This window comes from Topomyia yanbarensis, chromosome 2 (genome assembly GCF_030247195.1).
Source record: "Topomyia yanbarensis strain Yona2022 chromosome 2, ASM3024719v1, whole genome shotgun sequence".
Taxonomy (NCBI): domain Eukaryota; kingdom Metazoa; phylum Arthropoda; class Insecta; order Diptera; family Culicidae; genus Topomyia; species Topomyia yanbarensis.
Genome location: NC_080671.1, coordinates 300391386 through 300405402, shown reverse-complemented (window position 1 = coordinate 300405402; position 14017 = coordinate 300391386). Strand labels below are relative to the sequence as shown.

At 45.8% G+C, this 14017-nt stretch overlaps 1 protein-coding gene across 1 annotated transcript; it reads left to right on the top strand.

Moving 5' to 3' along the window:
• Positions 1-10998: 10998 nt before the first annotated feature.
• LOC131680486 (uncharacterized) lies at positions 10999-12484 on the top strand. Its single transcript, XM_058961196.1, has 2 exons — positions 10999-11303; positions 11470-12484. Exons 1-2 carry the CDS (start codon positions 10999-11001, stop codon positions 12482-12484), a joined length of 1320 nt encoding a protein of 439 aa, XP_058817179.1.
• Positions 12485-14017: the final 1533 nt, after the last annotated feature.

The following is a 14017-nucleotide window of genomic DNA, read 5'->3' as shown; positions in this document are numbered from 1 at the left end:
TCACATTCCTTACATTGGACCATATACCATTCGGCAGTGTTCGGCCGATCACAGTACGCACAGTCAAAAACCTCAGCTTCAACATCGTCGACCATAGACGGTACAAAAGATGGATCATACCTTCCTTCATCTCTTTCATTGCTGTCCACCTTTTCGAGGTTAGTTTTCGCGGCTTTAGCCATAGACCTTGTCTGTCGTACGTTGGACATAATTACCGTAAATTCTTCGAGTTTTCTGTTAGCGGTCCGTGGTATTTCGGATACTAAATTCTTCGAGTTTTCTGTTGGCGGTAATTGTTCGGAGTTCGTTTAGCAGTACAACTCGCTAGTTGCGGTATTATCTGCTCGAAGCTGAAACACAAATTTTTATTTCATTTCCAATTGCTCTTCCTATCTTATGCTACTTACAATTTAGTATCCGAAATACCACGGACCGCTAACAGAAACTTTTCCTTCACCTCAATTAATCCAATCTGTAAATTCAACGTTTATCAATTCTGCCTTCAATTAATCAAACAAATCTACCTGTCCGATCTATACTCTACACCACGATCTTCTCTGCTTCACTTCCTATAATTCTACAAATTATATTTTTTATCTTTACGCCTTAAACTTTTCTTCATTCGCCGTATATTTTCTATTTCATCACTCTGACACTTCACTTTGTTTTGGTCATTTCCTCGTCTACACTCTCTCTCACCATAACCCATTTTAGGGTAAATTCAAATGTGGGCTGACTTGCCGCACCACGCAACGGGGGGTTTCTGGGAACTTTACACTCAACACCTCCTGTAAAACTTCTTCAGGGGTGTCGTTGAATGATGTGTTGCTGGTTGGGTCAGTAATACAAGACGACTTACGGTCCATAGTCCTGCGGTGTCGAACTTGACAAATAATGCTGGTTTCCGATGTTGAGAAAATGTTCCGCCAGATCAACCTCAGTCCGGAAGATAGACCGCTTCAGTGCATCTTATGGCGTGCAGCTCCAGGAGAGGAGGTTGAGGTTTACGAGCTAAATACCGTCACGTATGGAACCAAGCCAGCGCCGTTTCTAGCCACCAGAACGCTGAAACAGTTTGGCAACGGAGGAGGAAGGACGATTTCCACTTGCAGCTGTAACCCGCCAGGGTAACAATTTTGCACTGGGTGGAAATATACCCTTTTTTTGCGTATACACTCCGTAGAGTGTATTGTTTACGTAAAATTATGCTCACCGCTGTTCGGTACCGTTCACATTTAGTTGTAAATTTTTGTTCATTTTCGCGTTTGTGAACGGTTTTATTCGTACAGATAGGTTAGATAATTTTTGTTTTATATTTGTATATTAATAACATAGGGTTTAGTCAGGTAACCGCTCTCCTCTCGCTGCGAAAAGTGTGCGGACTATGCTGTACCATAGCGATGACAGCTATGCGGGATGTGCGTTTTTTTGGTGTTGGTGATAGTGGAGTGCGGAAGGCGGCCATCGAGTTAGAAAGTGACGGACCACGAACAAGAACAGACGTCCAGAGTATTTTTCTTTCGGGACAGTTTTGCGCCACCGTAACTGTGGAGTTTAGTGCGCGCGTGTGACAGTAAAATCCCTGTCGAAAAGTGCCGGTTTGTGGTTCGGGCACAGTGCATAGTGTGGTGTCGGTTCGCCAAAAGGGGTTAGCTAATTACAAAGGAGTTCTTTCGCTACCCCGGCTAATTAAAAAGGAACCGAACATCAACCGTTCTCGCTATAGAGGATAAGTCGAACGAGCCTAGCTCTCCTCTATAGCTAATAGCCAAGGAGAACGAAGCAGGGCGGACAAAGGTTCCCCCTGGGAAGTTTACTGCGGTAACTTCCGGGATCGTTTACGGCGAGTAGACGATCCGGCGATTCGTCGCCAACGTCGCTAGGGAGGTTCCAACAAAGGAGCCAAGCTCACCTCCCTAGCTAAACGCCAAGGACCGCTGCCGGAGCAGCCAACGATACCAGCAGGAGAACTCGGCCGTCGGAGTCCCGGCCGGTCGGATAAACCCCCGCCTTCCGCAGTCATCAAAAGCAGTAGCAGCAGCAGTGAAGTAGAGAAGCGGAGAAATAAAAGTCGGTAAATTTAGTAAATTACTTGTTTGTTTACTTTTGTTTTTTGTTGTTACGAAAATCCGAAATTCTGTAGAGGCACCTAGGCCGCCCTGAAAAGAAGGGTTCGCCGGGCAAACCAGAACCCGAGTAGTGGGCAAACCCCTACTTACATTTGGCGCACAGCGCAAAACACACTGAAAAAAATATTTTCCTATTTTGGAAAATATTTTTTTCTTCCGGAGTGTGGGGTGCTTCTACTAAATAGAGGATTTTCGTAGAACAGTGGTGAGGTTTCTTCCGCAATATTGTTCCGCGGTCGTATTATTTATTTATTTACATTTGTTGGCGTATTTTTTCGATTTTTTGTTTTTTCCTTTTTATTTTTGTCCGAATTTGTGGATTGCGTTGTTTGTGTTTGGTCTGCCGGACGAGTAGTTTGAAGGTTGTTGTCATTTATTCGGTTGCGGTGGCCAATCGCCTTGTATTCTCAATCCGGTTTGAGACATTTTTGGAGCAGCTTGATTTCCTGAAATTTTAAGGGAATCGTTAGTGGGCGAAAAATCAGAAATAATACCGTGTCAGTACTTACATGCTTTGTGTCTTGGTGATTTCTTCCAATATAGCGCAAGTTATGATGGCGTTGGAGAAATTCAACCAAGCGTGTGTGTTCATGCGCGTCGATCATTTACATTTCGATGAGCTGGATTTTGAGTTGCTATCTCGAAGCATTTTTATCTCTCCTGATTCGGATCTTTCGGGTGTCCAGCGGCAGCGGCGTCTTCGGGGAATTTTGTCGCATGAGCGGTCGTCTCGGAGGGAATTAGTTCGTAATTTCCGGGGTGATGTGGGTGAAGAAAAGGAGATCTGCCTTGGTAAATTACTAACAATCAAGGAGGATCTCCAGTACCGGTGCCCAAACAAGGAGATTTACCGAACACGGTTGCTTCATTTGGGGTCTAGGCTCCAGGTTATCCGAAATTATGCGGCAGGGGAGGTTAACCAGGAAATTTCGGGGTTGCTGGAGGAAGTTCTAGCAGTTTATGCCAGTCATTTCAGTGACGAACAGGCAGCACTTCCTCCCGACAACCAAGAAGGGGAGGATGGAGAAATTTTGGGAGATTTGCTGAGTACAGACGTACCTGCAATTCCACAGGGATCCAATCCTTCCGATAACGAAGGATCTCTTTCTAAACAGCTCGTAGGAGACGACCTGTTGCGTGTCTTGTGCGAGATGAGGGACGAGATTCGACAATTGCGACAGCAATCCGACGATAATAGAGCCCTAGCGTCTCAGGGATCTGATGCTTTTTCAAAAGCTACTGAAACGCTAATGGGTGGGATTGCTTCACTGACAACAATTTCGTCAGTTTTGAGAAAGACGGTTCAAGAAGTTGTCTCACTTCGTGAATCCGTCAGTGAACTTTGGGCACTAGTACATCAGAAGGAAAGTGCTCCCGAGATGGATCTGCAGACCGATCTGGAAGATTTGCGTTTGATGGACGTACCCGATTCATTTGATGCACCAGAGATTCCTCGCCCAACACTGGCGCCCAGTCCCGATCAATTTGTGTTGAAGCGAGGATTCTCGGGTCAACAAAATCTATGTCCATCACTTCCTATCGAGAAACCGAAACAGAATACTGGATTCACAGCCCCGTACCAAACTCAGAACCAGCCTTACGTTCCTGAATTGACCGAACAGCTGGCGGGACCATCATATCCGAACTTTTCGATATCCACCCATGCGGGAAACGGATCGATGGTGGCCCCCAGGAATTACTCGCGAAACCCGCAACGCGTCGCTGATTGGAAGATTCGGAAGTATGCTGGAACTGATGAAGGAACTGGACTTAATGAGTTTTTGGACACCGTAGCAAATTACGCTGCGTGTGAACAAATGTGCGAAGAAGAACTTTTCAATTCTGCGATGCATCTGTTCACTGGCAATGCTTTGACCTGGTATCAGGCTATGCGTGCGCAAAACCGGTTGTTTAACTGGAACCATCTTGTTTGCGAGCTCAAGGTAAATTTCGTACATCCTGAACTTGATGCTACGCTCAAAATGAAGGCTCTCCAGCGCCGGCAGATGCGTAACGAATCTTTCCAGGAATATTTCCTGGAAATGGAAAAAATATTTCGTGCTATGACGGTTCCAATGGCACCGAGCGAAAAGCTCGACGTGCTGAAGCGGAACCTAAAAGCCGATTATAAACAAATGTTAATTCTAAGGCCAGTGAACACGCTCTCAGAATTGATGAGTCTTGGTAAATCGATCGACGCCTCCAAGACGCCGATTTATCAGAAAGTTTTCGGTTCTTCTCGGGAAGTTGCTGCTTATTCTGATAATCCACCACAAAACAAACAAAAACAAAATAATCAAAACCAAAAGGGAGGTGGACAGAATAACGGCAACGCAAAATCCAAAACGTTTTGGAACAAGAATGCCAAACCGGCAGGTCTTGATTCAAGCAAGCCTCCTGACAACCAGAAAAAGAAACAGCAAGGGAATCAGGACGGCAAGAATCTCGAAGGAAACAATCAAAAACCGATCGAACCACCGCAGAAACCTATAATGTGTCTGGAGTATTTGGTGGAAAAGCATCGTCCTCCCGTGCTCGGCGTCTGCTACAATTGTGGAGACAAAGGACATGAATTTGAGGAATGCCGGAAACCCAATCGGGTCTTCTGCATCGTGTGTGGTTTTAAAGGATTTGATGTTTCTCGTTGCCCTTACTGCCTAAAAAACGGGATCAGAACCAACTGAAGTCGCAGTTGGCAGTAAAGCAGCGCTCCAAAGAACAACTAACAATCCATCCCCAGATTTACGACAGTTTTCGACCGGCTCGTGATGAGGACTATGATAATTCGTTGTCTGTCGAAACCATCGTCCTTGACGACCCGTTCGATAACCGTCCATTTGCAATTGTCGCTGTGTACGGCAAATCCTTCAAAGCCTTGCTCGACAGTGGTAGTAACGCCACAATTATAACTAAAAAGCTATACCGAAAGTTTTCGAAAAGTCCCTTGAAAAGGTTGGAACGACCATTCGAACTACGTTCTGCAAATGGTCAATCCTTACCAATCATTGGACAAGCGTATCTCCCGTATACTTTTCAAAATTTGACAAAGGTCCTATGCACTCTTGTAGTAGAGCATCTGACCGTCAACTCCATTCTAGGTATGGACTTTTGGCGCGCCTTTGGGATTTCTCCTGAGATACAAAACTGTGCTCTGTTGAACTCAGGTCAGGAATCGGAAGACGACGAAGAAGATGAAGTACCGCGTGAGTCGATACTCACTTCGGAACAGTTAGCGCGCGTAGAAGAAGTAAAGAAGTGTTTCCAGGCAGTAGAGCCCGGAAAGCTAAGCCCAACCTCATTCACAGAGCACAGGATTGTCATCAAAGATGAATTCCAAGGTGCGGCACCCGTTTGCCGATATCCTTATCACATGAGCCCAACGAAACTGTCAAAGGTCTGGGAAGAGGTTGACCGATGGCGGTCTATGGGAATTATCGAGGAGTCTGATTCGGATTGGTCGCTTAATATTGTGGCGGTCACGAAACCAGACGACTCAATCCGCCTTTGTCTAGACGCTAGGCCTCTCAATGAGCGTACTGTACGGGATGCATACCCTCTGCCCCACCCTGGGCGAATATTGGGCGGCTTACCCAAGGCGAAGTACCTGTCTACCATAGACTTGAAGGAGGCCTTTCTCCAGGTACCCCTGGCTAAGGATAGTCGCAAATATACCGCTTTCAGTGTTCCCGGCAGGGGTATGTTCCAATTTACCCGTCTACCATTTGGTCTCGTCAACAGCCCCGCTACTCTGGCGCGACTGATGGACCAGGTTCTAGGACGAGGTAAATGGGAACCTTACGTTTTCGTCTACCTAGATGACATCATCGTGGTAAGCGAAACGTTCGAGCATCACATACAGTTGCTCAAAGCAGTGGCCGATTGTCTAGCAAGAGCCAACCTAACCATCAATTTGGAAAAATCCCGTTTTGGAGTCCCCGAACTAAAGTTTCTTGGTTATTTGTTGAATCGGGACGGACTCAAGGTCAATCCTGACAAAATTCAGCCGATTCTCGACTACGAGAGACCGGTTACCGTGACGAAACTTCGTCGTTTCCTCGGGATGTGCGGTTATTACCGCCGTTTCATTGATCGGTTCAGTGAGGTCACTGCTCCCTTGACCGATCTGCTCAAAACGAAAACCAAGAGCTTAGTTTGGAACTCCGAGGCAGAACTCGCGTTCCTTAAAATTAAGGAATTTCTAGTCACTCCTCCAGTTTTAGTCCCACCAGACTTCTCCAAAGAATTCATTCTTCAGACAGACGCTAGTGACGTAGCAGTCGCTGCTGTTCTGGTGCAGGAGTATCCCGAGGGTGAGAAAGTAGTTGCTTACTTTTCGCACAAACTGACCACTCCCCAAAGGAACTATCATGCAACTGAAAAGGAAGGTCTGGCGGTGATAATGGCGGTTGAACACTTTCGAGGTTACTTGGAAGGTTATCATTTTCGACTGGTCACTGATTCGTCAGCGATTACATGGATACTGAAGACTAAATGGAAAACCAGTTCACGTTTGAGTCGTTGGAGTTTAGAATTGCAACTCTACGACATGTCTATTGAGCACCGGAAAGGCAAGGACAATGTCGTTCCTGATGCGTTATCCCGGGCCGTAGCAGCCGTTTCCGCTTTGTCCACCTCAGACTGGTACTGTTCCATGAAGTCCAAAGTTATCCAAAATCCTGACGACTATGCCGACTTCAAAGTAGAAAATGATCAACTTTTCAAGTATGTAAACTCGAAAGTTGTTCCGTGCGACTCGCGGTTCAGTTGGAAACTCGTCCCAGCACCCGAGTTCCGTCAAGATTTGATTCAACGTACCCACGAAAATTTGCTTCACGTGGGATACGATAAAACGATCCACGAAGTGCAGTTGCGATATTACTGGCCTCGTATGGGATCGGAAATACGAAAGTTTATTCGAGAATGCGGGACGTGCAAGGAAATCAAAGCTCCTTTCGTCCCAGTCCAGCCCGAAATGGGTAAGTCGCGTGCGACTAATGCACCATGGCGAATGGTTTCTGTGGACTATATTGGTCCTCTTCCAAAAAGCAAACGTGGCAATCAACACTTGCTTGTTGTCCTCGACGTCTTCAGTAAGTACGTCATGTTAACCCCCGTTCGCAAAATCGCTAGTACGTCACTCTGTACGATACTGCGCGAACAGTGGTTCAATCGCCATGGCAGCCCGGAAATTCTGCTAAGCGACAATGCCTCCACTTTCACCTCGAAGGAGTTCAGTCAATTCATAAAAGAAACCAACGTCAAACATTGGCTGAACTCCCGCTATCATTCGCAGGCTAACCCAGTGGAGCGAACAAATCGCTCGATAAACACCACAATCCGGGCATATGCTCGAACCGAGCAGCGCAACTGGGATGTCCACATCACCGATGTGGAGCGCATCCTAAATACTACCGTTCATTCCTCCACTGGGTTTAGTCCTCATTTCATTATACACGGGTGTGAAATGGCATCTGCCGATGACTTCAGCAGGATTTCCGGTGAGGGTGACCTAGAAACAAGACACCAACAGATAGACAAAATCCGGGAGATTGTGGTCAAAAATTTGGCAAAGGCAAGCGAGGGCATTCGACATCAGTACAACTTGCGTCATCAAAAGTTCTCCAAACCTTTTGAAACAGGACAAATGGTATACCGTCGAAACATGAAGTTGTCGAATGCACTCGAGTCTTACAATGCTAAACTTGGACCACAATACTTACCGGCAAAAATTGTCTCAAAAAAAGGTGTATCCTCCTACGAACTGGAGGATTTAGCAGGTAAAAATCTCGGAGTTTGGCCAGCTAATCTCCTTAAACCAGCATAAAAACTTTTCCGTGCCGTCTGTGGACTGACGGTATGCTTTTATATGGATTACTCACTTGGGAGTTTTCAAAAGCAGCCGTCAGTTCCCGACGGCAACAACACGGACTTTGGTCCGAATAAAAAAAACAATAAACATTTCTCCGTCTTCTCTATTTTTATTGTGGAAGACCAACTCTGCCGCGAGAAGGTTCTTCAACACCTTCTTGCAATTTTTCAGAGCCACACTCACGCAGTGTGGTAAACAAACACTCGCACGAAATATATGCTCCGGCCCCGATGACGACTACGGTAGGGTGGAATACTCTATTAAAAAAAACACTAATCTTATACCGTGCCGTTCTCCCGGGCACCGGACGCATCTAAAAACACTACCTGCCGTGTTCGGCAAACAAATACAAAAAAATTCTTTTGCGCCCCACTCGCGCAGTGAGGTAACCAAATTATCCACTAATTTGCTTTGCTCCGGCGGTCGAGACGGTTACGGTAAACAAAACTTTCTTACCAAACCAGTACCAGTGTTTGGAAGAAACAAAACGAACCTATCATACCGTCTTTTCACCGCCGGATGCATACACATCATTCTTCTGCCGTGTTCGGCAACATAAAATTTTCCAAAAACCCCTTTCTGTGGGGAACACTCGCACCTACGGGTGCACTAAATTATATAAAATATCTCCTTATTTGGGTCACTAATCACTATATAAAAAAAAACACCTTTCCCCTCTTCGCCGGGGACACTTCGTTCGCGTGAGTGGTTCCACTACTCCGGGACCGACCGTAAACGGAATAATAGAAACAGTTTGCGAACCGATTTCGCGAACTGTTTTATTTTTATTTATATTTTGAGGATGATTCATTCATCCATTCAGATGGATGAAAATATCATCATCAATTTTGACAGTTTCCCCGATGTTCGCATCAATGCTCTGCATCATGCAGGTGTAGCCCGATTTGGATCAGAGTAGTATGAGTGGAAGAGCGAATGGGGTAAAACGATACCGCGTCTTCGATTTCGAATCAAATAATAAAATTTTATTTCGCATAATTTTGGGTTTGTGGTTTAACCTGGGGTGGTTCGTTTGATTCCAGCGGGAATCATTTTGATCTGTTTAAATTATGCGAAAGACATTCTTTGGTCCCTCTCAAACGTTTCTTTTGCCATGTACGAAGCGTTTTGAGGCGAAAAGGGACGAATATACAAACATTTTGTCCGGAATGTCTGCGAGTGGGAGAAATGATGACGTGTTAAGCGGTCTTGTATGTGTGAATGTATGAGTGTGGAATCGAACACAGTGAATGAATGCATGTGTGAATGATAAGATAAAATTGTTTTGGGGTTAATTCGAAGTGCTTATCGGAATGTGAATGATCGAGCAGGCCAGTGATTGAGGATGAATGAATGGGATTGTATGAATGTATTTGGATTGAATCCCCAACACAAGTGTGTAGTACTGGTATCGTAAGGACACGTAAGACATTTCTGGACAGTCGATGAAAAGAACAATATAATGCCGACAACCGTTCCCCTGCAAGTTGAAACATTGAAAATTGTTAATGCCACTTGCAGAATTTCGGGATTTTCGAGTTGTTACCGATCTTATATTCGGATTGGATTTAGGGTTCAACCCATAACCGAGTAATGACGATGGCTGATAGCCTCTCGCTTCGCGTATGCTGTCAGTATTATCAGGCCAAACATTTCACCGATGAGGACACTCGGTCGATTAATTTTTTTGGATGAATTATTTATAAATTGCGGAAGAAATAATTAGGTGTAGTTAGCTTTTCTTTGTTTATTTATTTATTTATTCATTTCGTTCATTATTATTGTATCGGTGTTAGGTGTTAGGTTAGAAAAAAATTGTTTCCAATTTTTTTTCCACCCGGTGTGGGCGAGATTGTAACCCGCCAGGGTAACACTGCACTAACATTTTGCACTGGGTGGAAATATACCCTTTTTTTGCGTATACACTCCGTAGAGTGTATTGTTTACGTAAAATTATGCTCACCGCTGTTCGGTACCGTTCACATTTAGTTGTAAATTTTTGTTCATTTTCGCGTTTGTGAACGGTTTTATTCGTACAGATAGGTTAGATAATTTTTGTTTTATATTTGTATATTAATAACATAGGGTTTAGTCAGGTAACCGCTCTCCTCTCGCTGCGAAAAGTGTGCGGACTATGCTGTACCATAGCGATGACAGCTATGCGGGATGTGCGTTTTTTTTGGTGTTGGTGATAGTGGAGTGCGGAAGGCGGCCATCGAGTTAGAAAGTGACGGACCACGAACAAGAACAGACGTCCAGAGTATTTTTCTTTCGGGACAGTTTTGCGCCACCGTAACTGTGGAGTTTAGTGCGCGCGTGTGACAGTAAAATCCCTGTCGAAAAGTGCCGGTTTGTGGTTCGGGCACAGTGCATAGTGTGGTGTCGGTTCGCCAAAAGGGGTTAGCTAATTACAAAGGAGTTCTTTCGCTACCCCGGCTAATTAAAAAGGAACCGAACATCAACCGTTCTCGCTATAGAGGATAAGTCGAACGAGCCTAGCTCTCCTCTATAGCTAATAGCCAAGGAGAACGAAGCAGGGCGGACAAAGGTTCCCCCTGGGAAGTTTACTGCGGTAACTTCCGGGATCGTTTACGGCGAGTAGACGATCCGGCGATTCGTCGCCAACGTCGCTAGGGAGGTTCCAACAAAGGAGCCAAGCTCACCTCCCTAGCTAAACGCCAAGGACCGCTGCCGGAGCAGCCAACGATACCAGCAGGAGAACTCGGCCGTCGGAGTCCCGGCCGGTCGGATAAACCCCCGCCTTCCGCAGTCATCAAAAGCAGTAGCAGCAGCAGTGAAGTAGAGAAGCGGAGAAATAAAAGTCGGTAAATTTAGTAAATTACTTGTTTGTTTACTTTTGTTTTTTGTTGTTACGAAAATCCGAAATTCTGTAGAGGCACCTAGGCCGCCCTGAAAAGAAGGGTTCGCCGGGCAAACCAGAACCCGAGTAGTGGGCAAACCCCTACTTACACAGCAAGGGCTGCCAACGAGGATACGTACATGGACGATGTCATCACAGGATCAGACGACGTTGAAACGGCGCTGGAAATGCGATTTCAATTGGACAAGATGATGTCGAGGGGAGGTTTCAAACTAAGAAAATGGGCTTCCAATTGCTCCAAGGTGCTGGACGATATCCCACCCGAAGATTTGGCGATTAAAGATTCCGAGAAGGTTACTCTGGATCCAACGGCTTCCGTAAAAACTCTAGGCCTAACATGGCTGCCAAAACCCGATGTACTAAGGTTCCAATTCAATATTCCAGAGTTGGAAGAGGATACTAAGCTTTCGAAGCGTCAGATCTTGTCAGTTATTGCTACATTATTTGAAGCATTACCACGAGCGCCTTCTACACGCAGGTCCCCAGCTTCTATTGGGTACGGTAAGGTTGCGTTATTGGCCTTTAGTAGGGAGAGATGTCGTTAGATAGATCCACAAATGTCTACGACGTTTTCGTGCTAAGCCAACCAGAATTCAGCAATTCATGGGGGAGCTGCCAGCATCCAGAGTTACAGTATCACGTCCATTCTCCCGAGCTGGCGTCGATTATTTCGGTCCAGTTTATCTTCGACCAGCACCGCGACGGCCCGCTGTGAAAGCCTATGTCGCGCCTTTCATTTGCCTGTGTACCAAGGCCGTTCATCTAGAGCTTGTTTCGGATTTGTCGACTGATCGGTTCCTTCAAGCTCAACGTCGATTTGTCGCGAGACGAGGGAAATGTACCGACATATTTTCGGATAACGGCATTAACTTCGTCGGGGCTAGGAATAAACTGCGAGAGTTCCTTATGCTATTAAAGGACAAAACCCACCGAGAAGCTGTGTCTACGGCTTGTTCTACAGAAGGCATTCAATGGCATTTTTCACCACCTAGCGCCCCACATTTCGGAGGCCTCTGGGAGGCAGCAGTTCGATCTGCTAAAAAACACCTACTGAAGGCCATCGGTGAAAATCCGGTATCACCGGAAGATTTTACAACACTACTCGTGCAGGTGGAAGGATGCCTCAATTCCCGACCGCTAACGTCCATGTCAGAAGATCCCAATGATCTAGAACCGTTGACGCCATCGCACTTCCTTGTCGGAGCCTCGCTTCAAGCCTTTCCTGAACCCAATCTTGAAAATGTGCAGCTCAACCGTCTGAATAAATGGCAGTTAATGCAACGCAAGCTTCAAGATTTTTGGCGCAGATGGCGCCGGGAATACCTGTACCAACTCCAAGCTAGGACCAAACGCTGGAAACCACCAGTTCAAATCGAGGTGGGCAAGCTGGTCGTGATCCAAGACGACAATCTGCCCCCAATGCGATGGAGAATGGGAAGGATACACAAACTCCATCCTGGCGACGATCAGGTAGTACGCGTCGTTACCGTCAAAACAGCTGGTGGAATGCTAACACGCCCTGTAGAAAAATTATGCATTCTACCGCTACCAGACTCCGATGATGACGTCGAAGCAGAGGACAACCCATCCAACAGTCTGGTGTAATCATCGTTCCTTTCCCCACCCTGTCGAAGAGGATATTTCTGTTTCTTTATTTTTTCAAAAATCTACAATTTCTGGGTGGGTGAGGATGTTTGCGACTAACAATGATCCACCCTACACTACATCCCTGGTCAGCAGCAAACCCAATCATTGTTCACATCACCGTCGAGAACACCAAGGTACCGGTCCAGCCTATGCATTGGTGAAGGCACAATTTATCTACGATGTGTGCATCGATGGAGAGCCACCGTGATTTCATTACCCTACAACCACTATCATCAGCGAAAATGCCGAACTGATAACGGGCGATAAGAGAGTGAGATCCCATCATCTCTCACATACCGTCAGCCGAATCTAGGCCTCTCGATCATCACCTTCCGATCTACCTAAATGCGATCGGAGAGGCAGTCGAAATTAGGTCACCACCAAGAACGGGCAACCGATCCGCATTTTAATGTGTCTAGATTTAAGTCAAATATAGAATTTAAGTACAATTTGCATGTCGTTCATTGCCGGTCGAATAAAAGTGTGTCACTAAAATGTGTTTAGTCTAACCCGAGAGCTTTTGCGCGTTTCCACCAGTTGGTCCTAATCAATGGTCCGCCAATTTTGGATTCGGTCCCCCTTGGAACACCCCCTCTAATCAACGGTCGATGTTGGACCTGGCTGCACCACTGCTATCACCGCTATCGAAGACCCAGGAAGGTAAGCGGTCAGTCCCCAACAGTACTTATACTTTGGGTAACCCATTTCAAACAAAGTAGTAGCAGGTAATGTTTTTGACAGCCATTGTTATTGTTGTTGTGTGGTAGCGATACCCCTCACACAGAGCATTATTCGTTTGCTATAAAACCCACTACTCGACCTTTTCGGGCACGACAAACACCGGGCTCTCGGCTACCGACATGCATCGATGAGAAGCAGCCATCAGCATCGATCGTCCTCTTTCTCAGCAGACTGCCAACGCGAGTGGACGTGCCGGTAAGTAAGTGGTCAGCAACGCAGGCGCCGAGTCGGGAAGATGGCGGTTTTCACATTGGCGATCCTGCCAGTTTAGTTCTTGAAAATTTAATTTTACTGTGACAGTTTTTCCTTGTTTTGTAATAGAATAAATGTGCTTGGCATTGGTTTGTGGCTAAACGTACCACAAGGTGTGTCTGGAAGAACACCGGATAATCGAATGAAACCGTTTTTTTGTTCTTTGTTGTACATCAAATGAAATTGGTTTGTGGCTGTGTTCCGCAAGGTGTATCTGGAAGAACACCTGAAAAACTGTTGCACATACAATATGCTTGTATTAGTCTGTTGCTACTACGAAAAATGCAGAAAGGTGTACCTGGAAGGACACCGGAAAAACGTTTGATTGTTGCACATAGAATGTGGTTGTATTAGTTTGTTACCAAACATGCAACAAGGTGTGTCTGGAAGAACACCAGATAATCGATTGAAACTATTTCGCCTCTTGGTACATTTCGTTGTGCGCCTGAAAGGCTATTAAATTAATTTGGGGTTAACGGTGCAGAAATATGTATCTGT

What these genes read in the sequence shown, in the direction of transcription:
- LOC131680486 (XM_058961196.1), top strand. Translation starts at nt 10,999, where the DNA reads ATGGACGATGTCATCACAGGATCAGACGACGTTGAAACGGCGCTGGAA. An exon ending in CTTTCGAAGCGTCAGATCTT is followed by an intron (nt 11,304 to 11,469) that starts GTCAGTTATTGC and finishes TAAGCCAACCAG; the next exon opens with AATTCAGCAATTCATGGGGG.